At 47.7% G+C, this 14,921-nt stretch overlaps 1 protein-coding gene across 1 annotated transcript in view; it reads right to left on the bottom strand.

The window, feature by feature from the left end:
• Positions 1-6,422, bottom strand: part of NET1 (neuroepithelial cell transforming 1) — a 60,170-nt gene extending 53,748 nt beyond the window's left edge. Inside the window, exon 1 of the mRNA XM_077264461.1 lies at positions 6,205-6,422. Coding sequence (XP_077120576.1) covers positions 6,205-6,335 — 131 coding nt within the window. The 5' untranslated portion in view covers positions 6,336-6,422. The remainder of the gene's footprint in view (positions 1-6,204) is intronic.
• Between the last annotated feature and the right edge of the window lie 8,499 nt (positions 6,423-14,921).

Below are 14,921 nucleotides of genomic sequence, written 5' to 3'. Positions count from 1 at the left end.
GGCAGATGGTAATACACATCTTTTAAATCCAGGACTGTCATATAACATCTGGGAAAAAGAAGTTTAGTTGCCGTTTTAATAGATTCCATTTTAAAGGCATGATATTGAAGAGGTTTGTTCAATCTCCGTAAATTTATGATGGTTCGAAAGGATCCATCTGGTTTGGAGATTAAAAATAAAGGGGAATAGAACCCTTTCCCCTGCTGATGTTTAGGAACCTCCACTATAACTTTCTTCCGTATTAACATTTGGACCTCTTTCTCAAGGGCCTTTTGTTGGTGTAAGGAATTGGGGGCAGTCAAGATATAAAAATCAGAAGGTTTTTCCCGGAACTCTAATTTTAACCCTGAATTAATTATACCTAAAACCCAATTGCTTGCAGTTATTTCAGCCCACTGAGCATAGAAATATTTTAACCTGCCCCCTACTGGAAGATTTTTATTAGCGATAATTTCTTCTTCTTCTTGAGGAAGATGATGAGGCATTAAAGTCCGAACCTTTCTTTTTTGGGTCTGTTGGTTCCCAGTCTCGGTTGTGGTAAGGTCTTCGGTATTGGAAGCGTCTTCTGAAGGTATTCCTAAAGGTAGGATTGAAAGTTTTAGGAAAACCCTTTCTTCCTATCCTCAGCCTTAGCTAGGATGTCATCCAATACCGGGCCAAACAGGTACTCACCCCTACACGGTATTGTACACAGTTTAGCTCTCGCCTGGGCATCCCCTTTCCAGGTCTTAAGCCATAGGGCTCGGCGAGCAGCATTTGAGAGACCTGCCGATCTCGCTGCTAATTTTAAGGAATCCACCGATGCATCCGCTAAATACGCCACACCATCCCGTATTTGCGAAAGGGAGTTCAGCATCTTGTCTCTGGGCACCTTGGATTTCAGCTGTTCCTCCAGCTGGGATATCCACACCATAACGGATCTAGCCGTACATGTGCTAGAGATGGCAGGTTTGAACGCCCCCGCAGATGACTCCCATACTTTTTTCAAAAACATGTCCGCCTTCCTATCCGACGGATCTTTTAGAAGGCCCACATCCTCGAGCGGCAAAGTACCGGCTTTAGATGTAGAAGCCACCGCTGCGTCCACTTTCGGGACTTTCATCCATTCTGCCAGATCATTGTCTTCAAAGGGATACCTCCTTTTGGCTGAAGACGGCAGGAAACCCTTATCCTGCTTATCCCATTCCCGTTTTATAAGGGTCTTAACTGTATCCACAACCGGGAATGCTTTACGACTCCTCTGGCACAAGCCCGCAAACATTATGTCCTGTGCGGACCTTGGTTCCTTGCTCTTTGTAACACCCATGGTAGCTCGGACTCCTTTAACTAACGTGTCCATGTTATCCACCGAGAAACAAGGCCTTCCCTCTTCATCTGAGGAGGATGGAGATGAGGAGCGGGAACATTCACCTTCTTGGAGGGACAGACTAGATCCTGGAGATATGTCCCTGCCCGACCTTCCCTGGCGGCTGCTTTTAAGGGAATAGCTTATTTCCTCCCTGATGACTGCTCTAAGGTCTGATGACCGGAGGGGAGCTTCCTCTTCTAAGGTCTGACATATGCAAGCCTGACAAAGCCTTTTGGTATAACTGTCAGGCATTGGAGTCGTGCATAGAGCACATTGCTTGTGCTTAGATTTAGTTGTTTTTTTCCCCTAAAACAAAGCACAAATAACAGACCAAATCAGCAGCAGGAGTTTTGTTAACACTCACCATAAGGCTGACTTTGTGAATACCGATTCTGAAGGAGTGGGATTCAATTGTGACGCTGGGGCGCTCGCACGTTGCCCCCGTACCACGCTGCTGCTGCTTCTCCTTGAGCGGCCGCTACCGTTTTTACTGCGCTGCTCCGCTCCCTCTCCATGAGGGTGCTCGGCGTCCCCGACTGAGGACATAGCTGCACGCATCGTTTCAAAGGCGGCGCTCTTTTACAACGCTGCAGCGCTCCTCCCCCGGCTTACCCCGGAAGTGTAAGAACTACTTCCGGGTTCACCAGTGCCGGTGTGCACCGCGCTCAACTGCGGACCAGGATGGCACTGCCCGACTCCTGGGACGCGATCCACTTGGCCAGACGAGGGGGGGTCTGCAAGCAGAACACCCCCGACGCTGCTTCCGAGCCCCCGATTCTGCCGTTCCTTAAAGACACCGCGCAGAGGCATGGAGGCCCGGGTAAGACTGCCTGCAGGCTCCCGCCGTCCGGACAGGAACCCAAACTGGAGTGATGAGGGGGACCGCCCCTTTAAATCCTGTAGGTTCCTGTCCGGAAGGTGGGCGGATCCCCTCTCTCGTAGGGGTGCTGTCGTGGCGATAGGAAAAAGATCATTTTTGTGTAAACAAATGCGATTTTTTATTTTCACGGCTCTACTTTATAAACTTCTGTGAAGCACTTGGGGGCTCAAAGTGCTCACCACACATCTAGATAAGTTCCTTAAGGGGTCTAGTTTCCAAAATGGGGTCACTTGTGGGGGGTTTCCACTGTTTAGGCACATCAGGGGCTCTCCAAACGTGACATGGCGTCCGATCTCAATTCCAGCCAATTCTGCATTGAAAAAGTCAAACGGCGCTCCTTCTCTTCCAAGCTCTGCGGTGCGCCCAAACAGTGGTTTACCCCCACATATGGGGTATCGGCGTATTCAGAAGAAATTGCACAACAACATTTATGGTTAAATTTCTGTTTTTACACTTGTGAAAATAAAAAAAAATGGTTCTGAAGCAAAATGTTTTAAAAAAAAAAGTTAAATGTTCATTTTTGCCTTCCATATTGTTTCAGTTCCTGTGAAGCAAGTAAAGGGTTAATAAACTTCTTGAATGTGGTTTTGAGCACCTTGAGGGGTGCAGTTTTTAGAATGGTGTCACACTTGGTCATTTTCTATCATATTGACCCCTCAAAATGACTTCAAATGTGATGTGGTCCCTAAAAAAAAATGGTGTTGTAAAAATGAGAAATTGCTGGTCAACTTTTAACCCTTATAACTCCCTAACAAAAAAAAAAAATGTTGGTTCCAAAATTGTGCTGATGTAAAGTAGACATGTGGGAAATGTTATTTATTAACTATTTTTTGTGACATATCTCTCTGATTTAAGGGCATAAAAATACAAAGTTTGAAAATTGCTAAATTTTAAATTTTTTTGCCATATTTCCATTTTTTTCATAAATAATCGCAAGTAATATCGAAGAAATGTTACCACTAACATGAAGTACAATATGTCACAAAAAAACAATCTCAGAATCAGCAGGATCCGTTGAAGCGTTCCAGAGTTATAACCTCATAAAGTGACAGTGGTCAGAATTGTAAAAATTGGTCTGGTCATTAATACCAAATTGGCTCTGTCACTAAGGGGTTAAGCTATGGGGCAGCTCCCACCAGCCGACTTTTTGTCGGCCGCTTTCCTCGGTCCGAGACAATGGCAGCATGCTGCGATTGTCTCAGACCGAGGAAAACTCTCGACTCACTCGCACCCATATAAGGCTATGGGTGCGAGTGAGACAACGCACATCACTTGGATATAATCCGAGTAATGTGCGTTATAAGTGGACCCCAGCAATGGAGGAGATGGAGAAATTCATTTCTCCACCTCCTCCGCAGCTGTGCTCCGATCCTCCCTCTCCTCTCGCATCGGATGCAATATGCCAGTGTGACGCCGGCCTACATCTTCCTGTCGTAGAGTGGCTGACCTTGATGTGGAAGCCACAGATGCGTCCACTTTAGGGACTTTTACCCACTCAGACAAAAGTTCATCATCAAAGGGGTATCTCCTTTTTGCGGATAATGGTAACAACCCCTTATCCTGTTTATCCCATTCACACCTAAAAAGATTTTAACTGTGTCTACCACCAGGAAGGATTTGCGATTTTTCTGACATAACCCCGCAAACATAATATCCTGGGTGGATCTAGGTTCCTTATTATCTACGACTCCCATGGTCGTGCGAACCGCTTTTACTAATGTATCTATATTCTCTACAGAAAAGCATGGTCTTCCCTCCTCATCCGAGGAGGATGGTGATGAAGAGTCTGAACATTCACCTTCCTGTAGAGATGGGCCGGAATCAGACAATAAAGGTACCGTCACATTTAGCGACGATGCAGCGATCTAGACAACGATCTAGATCGCTGCAGCGTCGTTGTGTGGTCGCTGGAGAGCTGTCACACAGACAGCTCTCCAGCGACCAACGATGCCGGTCCCCGGGTAACCAGGGTAAACATCTGCGCTTAGTAACCTGATGTTTACCCTGGTTACCAGTGAAGACATCGCTGGATCGGTGTCACACACACCGATCCAGCGATGTCTGCGGGAGTCCAGCGACAAAATAAGGTGCTGGCCTCCTAGCTCCGACCATCGATGGCACAGCAGGATCCTGATCGCTGCTGCGTGTCAAACTCAACGATATCGCTATCCAGGACGCTGCAACGTCACAGATCGCTAGCGATATCGTTCAGTGTGAAGGTACCTTAAGTCCATACTAGGTTTTTCATGCCATCTGCTTTTAAGGGAACATTCGATTTCTTCCCTGATAACTGCTCTTAAGTCTGATGTACGGAGGGGAGCTTCTTCCTCTAAAGTACGGCAAATACACGCCTGACACAGCTTTTTAATATAGCTGTCTGGCAAGGGTACTGTGCATAATGCACACTGCTTGTGTTTGGTTTCTGTTGTTTTTTTTAACCTATAACAAAGCACAAGAAAAAGGAATAAATCAGCTAACAGGTGTAGATCACACACTCACCCAGGGTTGATCAAAGGAGTTCCGGTTCCAGAGGAGGTGAATTGCCACGTGACGCTGGGGTGTTTGAACTCTGCCGCCCCCATACCACAGCGCTGCTGCTCCTTGAACGGCTACTACCGCTCTTTCTGTGCTGCTCGGGCACCTCCACCTGAAGGTGCTCTGCGTCCCCCACAGAGGACATCCTGCCGCACACCTGCTGCGGCTCTGTTTTAAGAAAATGCCGCGCGCCTCCTCCTGGCCTCCCCCGGAAGTACTGCACCTACTTCCGGGTCAAGAGCGCTTATCTTTCCGGATGAGCGGCGCCGCGCTCAAGCGACCCAGGGCGTCATTCACCGGCCCCTGGGATCGCGACATTCTTGTGCCCAGTCGAGGGGGAAGTCTGCGAGCAGTACACCCCCGACGCTGCTTCCAGTGCCCCCGCAGAGGCTTGATGGACCTGGGTGAGATTTTCAACCTGCAGGCTCCCGTGCAGGACAGGAACCCAAACTGGAGAGTTGAGGGGGACCGCCCCTTTTTAACCTGTAGGTTTCTGTTCTGATGGTGGGCGGATTCCCTCTCTCGTAATGGGTGCTGTCGTGGCACTGCAGGGGAGCCCGTGTGGATGACGCGTCCGTGCGTCATCCACATGAAGCAAGCAGGCCGCGGCATCACAAGAAGATGGGAGGTGCCGGACCAGGACCTGCGGCACCCCTCAGACCGGACCACCCCCCAGGTGAGTATAACAAAACTTATTTTTTTTCTCATCTTTCATTATAGAATGCTGTAGATAAGCCCTGAAAGGTGGTGGCCGTAACTCGTATCGGCCAAAACCCGTAACGGGCTCCCTTTAACTTATTTGATCCCATACAGTTAATGAATGCCTATAGTTTTCTCACTTTACCAGCTTAGACTATTTAGGGCTGATGGATTACAAATTATATACTGTATGTAACAAAATAGGTAAAAACCAAAAGGGGGCAAATACTTCTATATATGGAATAGAAATAAGATCTTCCCCCATAACCATGGATGAAGGAAGGAGCCAGGCATCAACAGTGATCGGTGTAGATGGCACCACAGGGTATGCTGGGAGTTGTAGTGTCACACCACATAAATGACTACTACACTATCATAGTCCCACAGATGATGCTTGGTAATAGTTCAGCAACTGGACGGTGGATACTGACAGAACGAGGATCCGCTCCCTACATGTATGACAGACCGGATCACACCGGACACAGAGCTGCGGACCCGCACACCGGGCACACAACACCGGCCCGGGCACGCAACACCGGCCCGGGCACTCAACACCGGCCCGGGCACTCAACACCGGCCCGGGCACTCAACACCGGCCCGGGCACTCAACACCGGCCCGGGCACTCAACACCGGCCCGGGCACACAACACCGGCCCGGGCACACAACACCGGCCCGGGCACACAACACCGGCCCGGTCCCACGGTGCGGAGTATCCGCCCTCAGAACGCTGCGTCCTCCTACCTCCTGGTGCAGGTCTTCTCTGGAGTGCTCTGCCCGACGAGGCTAGTGACGGACGATTTGCGTGTAGGTCCATTTCTTTTTTTGGTCTTCGCATTCCCGGGGGGTGGGGAACACTCCGCCGGCGGCGCCATTACCTCCTCCCCCTCCACGGTGGGCTCAGTTATCACACGGTAGACGCACGAACGTTTGTCACTCACTGCCGCGCCAGTAGTTTGAAATGAGCAGACGTTGAACAACAGCCAATAGGATAGCGACTCAGCGAGAATCTGGTTGCTAAGAGACGGATGAGGGATATTTGGTGACGTCACATCCTTTGCGCACGCTGCCGCCATTTTAGGTGAGGGCAGGCGGGAGTCTCGGTGTGGGCAGCTGGTCGCTGTTCTGCTGCTGTCATGCTGCTTTCTCCGACCTCCATAAATCTCAGTGAGACCCGTGCGGCTGAGGCTATGTGCACACTTTGCGGATTCTGCTGCGGATTTTTCCGCAGCGGATTTGATGAAATCCGCAGTGCAAAAAGTACTGCTGATTTATCGCGGTTTTTTGTGCGGTTTCCACTGCGGTTTTAGACACCTGCGGGTTCTTAACATGGAGCAGGTGCCAAACCGCTGCGGATTCCACACAAAGAATTGGCATGCTGCGGAATGTAAACCGCTGCGTTTCTGTGCGTTTTTTTCCGCAGCATGTGCACAGCGTTTTTTGTTTTCCATAGGTTAACATTGTACTGTACACCACATGGAAAACTGCTGTGGATCCGCAGTGTCCAAAAACGCTGCGGCTCCGCAGCAAATACCGCAAAGTGTGCACATAGCCTGAGTTACGAGCTAATACCCGGTGCAGAAGGCACGAGGCTCTGATTCACCATTTGCAGGAGATTTTTTTTTTGCCGAACTCATCTAGATGTCATATGTGGCTCATGAATTTTGATCAAAGTAAAAAAAAAATGTTTTATTTTCATATTAAACTCATTTCTGCAACACTTCAGTGCAAAAAGTTGCACGTTTCGCAAAGTGGCACAAACAACACACCAAAAATGGGCTTCTCTAAATGTTTGTCACATCCCCTGAGGACCTTGTGGGGAGGTTTTGATGTTGCAGTTTTTCTGCGCCATTTTTGCCCCCATGAAACAAAATAACTTGCATTTTTTCAAAAGACACACCGCGTGAAAAACTGCCTAAAATCTCATGAGAAGCTAGTCAAACAAATTCATGAAATGTGACATTTAAAAGAAAAAAAGTCACTAAATTTGGTGCAACTCTACTCCAGTCCTTCCTGTTCGAATGATTTTATAGGTGCCAGGTTAGTGCATTTTTTTTTACATTTTTTGAATCATGATTTTTCCCAGTAAAAAGTCACAGTTAGGCTACTTTCACACTAGCGTCGTTCGACGCACGTCGCAATGCGTCATTATGTAGAAAAAACGCATCCTGCTAAGTTGCCCGCAGGATGCGTTTTTTCTCCATAGACTTATACGTAGCGACGCATTGCGACGGAGTGCCACACATCCCATCCGTCGGATGCGTCGTGTTTTGGCGGACCGTCGGCACAAAAAAACATTACATGTAACTTTTTTTGTCCGTCGGTTCCACTTTTTCCGACTGCGCATGCGCGGCCAGAACTCCGCCCCCTCCTCCTCGCTCATCACACTGGGCAGCAGATGCGTCGTAAGACGACATCCACTGCCCACGTGGTGATTAATTAACACTCGGTACGTCGGGCCGACAGGTTGCGACGGCCCGTACCAACAGACTAGTGTGAAAGTAGCCTAATGCCGGGATCACACATACGCGAGATACGGCCGAGTCTCGCAGGTGAAATCCCAACTCTGGCACCGGCACTCCGGAGCAGAGCGTGCAGCTCCATGTATTGCTGTGCGGCTGCGCACTCCGCTCTGGAGTGCCGGCGCCAGAGCTGGGATTTCACCTGCGAGACTCGGGCATATCTTGCGTATGTGTGATCCCGGCCTAAGGGTAAGTTCACACAGGGCGTTTTTGCTGAGTTTTTTATGCTAATTTTCAGCTGCTTTTTACAGTACCAGCAAAGCCTATGAGATTTCAGAAATCTCATGCACACACATTGCATACCTCCCAACTTTTGAAGATGGCGAAGAGGGACAAAGTTTGCAGCGCGCGAAGCGCGCTGCGGCAAATTTTTGGCCACGCCTGTGACCACACCCATTCATAATTAGTCACACCCATATCCACGTCCCAACCACACCCATTTAGCACTGCTGATCACACTGTTTCATATACCATAATTCTAAACAAAAAAATATGGCCACACAGTGCTCCATACTGTATAATGACCACACATGATGCTCCATACTGTATAATGACTGCACATGATGCTCCATACTGTATAATGGCCCCACATGATGCTCCATACTGTATAATGACAGCACATGATTCTCCATACTGTATAATGACCGCACATGATGCTCCATACTGTATAATGACCGCACATGATGCTCCATACTGTATAATGACCGCACATGATGCTCCATACTATATAATGGCCACACATGATGCTCCATACTGTATATTGGCTGCACATGATGCTCCATACTGTATAATGACCGCACATGATGCTCCATACTGTATAATGACTGCACATGATGCTCCATACTGTATAATGGCCACACATGATGCTCCATACTGTATAATGACTGCACATGATGCTCCATACTGTATAATGACCGCACATGATGCTCCATACTATATAATGACCACACATGATGCTCCATACTGTATATTGGCTGCACATGATGCTCCATACTGTATAATGACCGCACATGATGCTCCATACTGTATAATGACTGCACATGATGCTCCATACTGTATAATGGCCACACATGATGCTCCATACTGTATAATGACTGCACATGATGCTCCATACTGTATAATGACTGCACATGATGCTCCATACTGTATAATGGCCGCACATGATACTTTGTACCATATAATGGCCACACATAGCTACTCCTACACACACGGCTCCACTCCGTACACACGCGCTCCGCTCCATACACCTCGTACACATTCAGCTCCGCTCCATACACCTCGCACACACACGGCTCCGCTCCATACACCTCGTACACACACGGCTCCGCTCCATACACCTCGTACACACACACGGCTCCGCTCCATACACCTCGTACACACACACGGCTCCGCTCCATACACCTCGTACACACACGGCTCCGCTCCATACACCTCGTACACACACGGCTCCGCTCCATACACCTCGTACACACACGGCTCCGCTCCATACACCTCGTACACACACGGCTCCGCTCCATACACCTCGCACACACACACGGCTCTGCTACATCCACACTGTACACCTCCTGACCCCACACAAGGCATCATTGACTACTCACTGATCTGCATCTGTCGCTCTGCAATAACACAGCAGTGAGCACTGAGCAGCCGAGGCAAACAGGGAGGCTGTGAGTGTGTCCATCCCTCCCTGCTCAGCCCCAGACTCATTCCACGCACGATTATACTAGCCAGGCATTATTAGCTTCCGTCCACTGGTCTGCTGGCAGCTGTTTACATTGCAGCCGGCACCCAGGCTGTGTTCGGCTGTTACGTACCTCAAACTAGAAGTGTCCCCTCTCTCTCCCTCTCTGAACAGTGACGCACACTGGGAGACTCAGGAACATACGAAAGGGGAAGGGGCGTGGCCTAACAAAAGGGGGTGTGATGGCAGTTTCTCCTGATGTCTCCGGGATGAGAGCGTCCCGCGCTGGACAGCGGGGCAAAGCATGAAATCCGGGACAGTCCCGCACAATGAGGGAGGGTTGGGAGCTATGACATTGGTTTTTTGTGTGATCAGGATTTTGTGCTGGGAGGATTCTCCAGTGCCGGCAGCGGACTGTCATGTGTCCACAAGTATGTGATTTTCATACATGCAGTCAGGTACTGACTAGATGGGTGCGGACTATATCAATGCAAGAGTATTGACTGAGATTGGTCATGTCTAGTCAGAATGTTTAAAGGAGTATGCAAGTCACATACTCAAAGTCATATAACCGCCCGCTGCCGTGTCTGGAGAATCCTCACAGCGTGCGATGTGAATGCTGTGAAGATTCAAATCAAATGTCTACAGTCACATAGAGCAACCGAGAACAGTGGCATAAATAGAGTGTGATGGGTTGTGGTGCAAGATTTGAACCGGGCCCCCGCATCATATCTATCTATAATATAACACTGGGAGCATCACTGTGTCCGAAGCCTTTATAAACTTAGCAAGCGCCTGCCTAGTCTGGACTCCACAGAGTTATGCATCCGGGGATGAGAATTGTGGCCCAGGAGATCGCAGTATGCATAAGCACTGAACGCATAATGAGATCTCTGACGGAGAAGCACGGACGTGCCAGGAGAGCGAGTATGCGATATTCCCCTGTCCCCGTTCCACCACTGGGCTCCGTCTTCCGCGTCCTCTGGCTGTGACGTTCAGGTCAGAGGGCGCGATGACGTGCTTAGTGGGCGCCATCTGACTGAACAGTCACAGCCAGAGACCCGGAAGACAGACTGGCGCACAGCGGTGGAACGGGGACAGGTGAATTTCGCAAGTGCCGGGGGCCTGAGCCATTTTTTTTTTTATCGCAGCAGCATACGGGGCATATTATGCTATGGAGCATCTTATGGGGGCCATTAACCTTTATGGAGCAGCATACGGGGCATATGGATGGGAGCAGCACATGACAGAATGGGGGTGCAGGATGGGAGCAGAACATGACAGGATGGGGTACAGGATGGGAGCAGCACATAACAGAATGGGGGCGCAGGATGGGAGCAGCACATGACAGGATGGGGGCACAGGATGGGAGCAGCACATGACAGGATGGGGGCGCAGGATGGGAGCAGCACATGACAGGATGGGGGCGCAGGATGGGAGCAGCACATGACAGGATGGGGGCGCAGGATGGGAGCAGCACATGACAGAATGGGGGCGCAGGATGGGAGCGCAGGATTATACTAGCCAGGCATTATTAGCTCCAGTCCACTGACTGGTCTGCTGCTGCTTACATTGCCGCCAGCACCCAGGCTGTGTTCGGCTGTTACGTACCTCAAACTAGAGAAGTGTCCCCTCTCTCTCCCTCTCTGAACAGTGTCGCTGGGAGACTCAGGAACATGGGGAAGGGGGTGGCCTAACAAAAGGGGGTGTGACGGAGTTTCTCCTGTGCTGTGCCCGGGATCAGAGCGTCCTGCGCTGGACAGCGGGGCAAAGCATCAAATCCGGGACAGTCCTGCACAATGAGGGACGGTTGGAAGCTATGACATTGGTTTTTTGTGTGATCAGGATTTTGTGCTTTGCTGCGTTTTTTGGACATAGAGCATGTCACTTCTTTCAGCGTTTTTGCTGCGTTTTTTCACCCATTGACTTGTATGGGTGTTGGAAAAAACGGAGGTATCATTATTTGCTGCATTTTTGCTGTTGAAAATCCAAGGACATTAGCATGGACAAAGAAAAAAAAAACGCACCAAAAATGCACCTAAACCTGCATTTTTTGACGCAGCTTCTTTCCTGCCAAGATGATCAGGTTTTGCTGCAGAAAAAAAAAGCAGCAAAAACGCCCTGTGTGAACTTACCCTTATGAGAAAAAGTCATTAAAGAATTCGTAAGTCATGTGCGGCCATTTGATGAGTTTGGCACAAAACACCTCAACGAAAACTAAAACTAAAAAAAAGCAAAAATGACTGAATAAAGAATGCACACAATGAATTGGGCCCTAAGCGTTGTTATTACAGTCCTGGCCAGCTTCGCCAAAGTGGACATAGCAGGGGTGTGATAGGGTGTGGCAATGCCCATCTGGGAAATTCAACAAAATGTACAGTGGTGTAAATCACTACAGAAATATACTCTAGTGCCTGACTGGAGTAACATTTCTGGTGGTGGCTCTTGACAGTTTTTAGGAGCTCCAAATTCATTAAAGGGGTTTATCTGGGACTTTTAATATTTTTTGCATAGAACTAACAGGCGGCTGTGTTGCTAACTACCTGCCTGGTCTGTCCACCAATGATTTCTGCCAGGTCAGAGTGGTCACGGACCACCTCTGCTGGCGATTTCCCTACTTCCACTAACATCATGCCGATAGAGCAGAATCTCTCTTCCATTCTGCTCCTTTGACGAGGAGTTTCTACCGAGGTCATCTTGATTGACAGCCGGCTCCCAAATGCGGGCAGATGGCTGTCAATCAGCGTGATGTGAGGAAGAGGAAGAGCTGCTCTGGTGACTAAAGATGAAATGAAGCATGGGCTCTACTGTGCAGAACAGGCAGGTTGCAACTACATGCCTGTTAGTTTTTAACATACACAGAAATAATAAAATCCCGGGATAACCCCTGTAAAGAGGTTGCCTACTACTCTTTCATTGATGACCTATCCATAGGATAGGTGATTATTATCTGATCAGATGGGGTCCAGGCCCCCCGCCTGTTCTCAATGTCAGCGGCCGGAATTGCTCTATTGATAGTGGCCACGGCATGCTACTGCACATCCACTTCCTATGCAAATCAATAGGAGTCAGACGTTCAGTACCCAGCCAAGGCCACCATCAAAAGACAGAGTAGCTCCACAATCAAGCAGATCCGGCTGCCGACACCAAGAAGAGCTAACCGGCGGCCTGCCTGGTGTCGGACCCCCAACTGATCACCTATCTTAGAGATAGGTTATTAATAATAATAATGAAAAAATAAGGCGCATCATACAACAGTGCTGCCTTCTTTATGACTGGCGTATGAAACACCAGCCTTAATAAATCAGGACCAGAATGAATAGGTCAAACTGCATTTTGAAAGGACGTCCTTTTTCCAGCATGCCCTTCTTAGCAACTACTTTTATTTCCTATGAAATAACAATTCTGGAGCAGAGCTTTGCATTGTGTCTTTCCTCTGCTATTGCTACTGGCAACTGATGAATAAATTGGTACCCGAGTGTCACCATTATCCTTGTCAAAGTATGTGTGACTACACTAGCAGCAGTGATTGGACTCTGTCAGACACGTCCCCAACTGGGAACAACCCAGCGTCAACGTACTCATTATTTCTAGGAGGGAAAGCAGAGGAACGGCACAACTCAAAGGGCCTGATTCCTCATTTTCTTTGTGTTTGTACTTTTCTCTTGGCGAATGTGGTTAGTGAATTTTGTGCCATTTCAAAAATTCCTTTACTTTATTTTTATTGCACTTTTTTTGCATAAGAAGTTGCTTGTTACACTAAAATGTTGCAAAATTTACCTCCCAAAATTCCAGGCTTACATAAATGGGGGCAGAAACGGAAATACATCTGAATAAAAATGTTGCGGCTTATTAAAAAGCCACAATTGATGCATGAGTGGAAAACATTTGGATACCAAAAATGTTGGCCATAATGATGAGTGTTAAGGCCTCTTTCACACTTCCATCGTTCGGGGTATGTCATAATGCAGTGAAGTATCGACGGATGTTGTGAAAATAGTGGAAAACGAGAGAGAGAGAGAGAGAATCTTCCTGACTTGGAAAATGGTTCCGGGCATGCTCAGAATGAAAAAAATGGGATACGTTGCTGGATTCCAGTGTTTGACGGTCAGCGACGGATCCTGTGTCCATAAGCTTCAATTATAGCCAGTGACGGACAGCGCAGGACCCGTCACTGAGCAATTTTCCGACGTGCAGAAAAATTGTTCCTCTGAACGTTGTCCCCACCCGACAGACCGCTATTTTCCTACGGATCCAGTGACGACGGATGAAAGGATGGCCATCCGTCACAATCCGTCGTTAATACAAGTCTATGGGAAAAAACAGGATCCTGCTGAAAAATTTGTAGGATCCTGTTTTTTCAAAACTCAACGGATTTCGACGGGAGGAATAAGACGGAAGTGTGAAAGAGGCCTAAGAAAAAAAAAAAAAAGGCCAAATACTTAAAATACATTTAAAACAATTCGCAAACCAAAAACAAATGAAAAAATTAAAAATATCGTAAAAGGCAATTATGAATGGGACCCATAGTTTTAAGAGCAGATACTTCTGATCTACAGTATTATGGAGAATGCAATGTTTAACCAAGATTTATCAGAACTGGTGACAGGTCCTCTAAAGGAACTTCCCCACCATAGGCGGGTGTTTCTTCGGACCCCCATTGTTGCCTTAAGCATTAGGGCGAAGTTATTAGATAAAGTAATGTTTTTGACTGTCAACCTTTTTTGTGCATTTTATTACTTTTTAAAAAAAAAAAATTATATTAAGCAATGAGTAAAATGTTAACTTGTTTTTTGGGGTTTTTTAAATTTCAGAACTCACAGAACAAGCCTAGGTGTCTTTGTGGCTTTTTTTTCGTCATCCCTTTGACTTTTTGCTTCGTAGCCGTGAATGCCTGAAGAATAGTCTGCTCACTTCTTTAAAAATAGTTAGCGTTTTTGAAAACGTGAAGCCAATTAAAAAACGATCAAAAGACTGAACACGAAAATCAAAATCGCTTTGCACTAGAGATAAGAGACTCATCCTAAATAGTGATGAGAGAATATACTCGTTACTCGAGATTTCTCGAGCACACTCGTGTCCTCCAAGTATTTTTTAGTGCTATTGTAGGCAACAGCACGGACTTAAAAATAAAAAAAAAATAAAAAACCACCCATACTGTGAGTTATTGGAGAAGAAAAAAAAAAAAAAAATTATATATTCCTCAAAGAGCCACCATATAGAAACAGATTTTTACTGTGACTTCACAGAGGAACCAT

This window comes from Ranitomeya variabilis, chromosome 5, assembly GCF_051348905.1.
Source record: "Ranitomeya variabilis isolate aRanVar5 chromosome 5, aRanVar5.hap1, whole genome shotgun sequence".
In the NCBI taxonomy this organism is placed as follows: domain Eukaryota; kingdom Metazoa; phylum Chordata; class Amphibia; order Anura; family Dendrobatidae; genus Ranitomeya; species Ranitomeya variabilis.
Note: the sequence above shows the minus strand (reverse complement) of the source record. Positions and strands in the feature narration are given on the sequence as shown.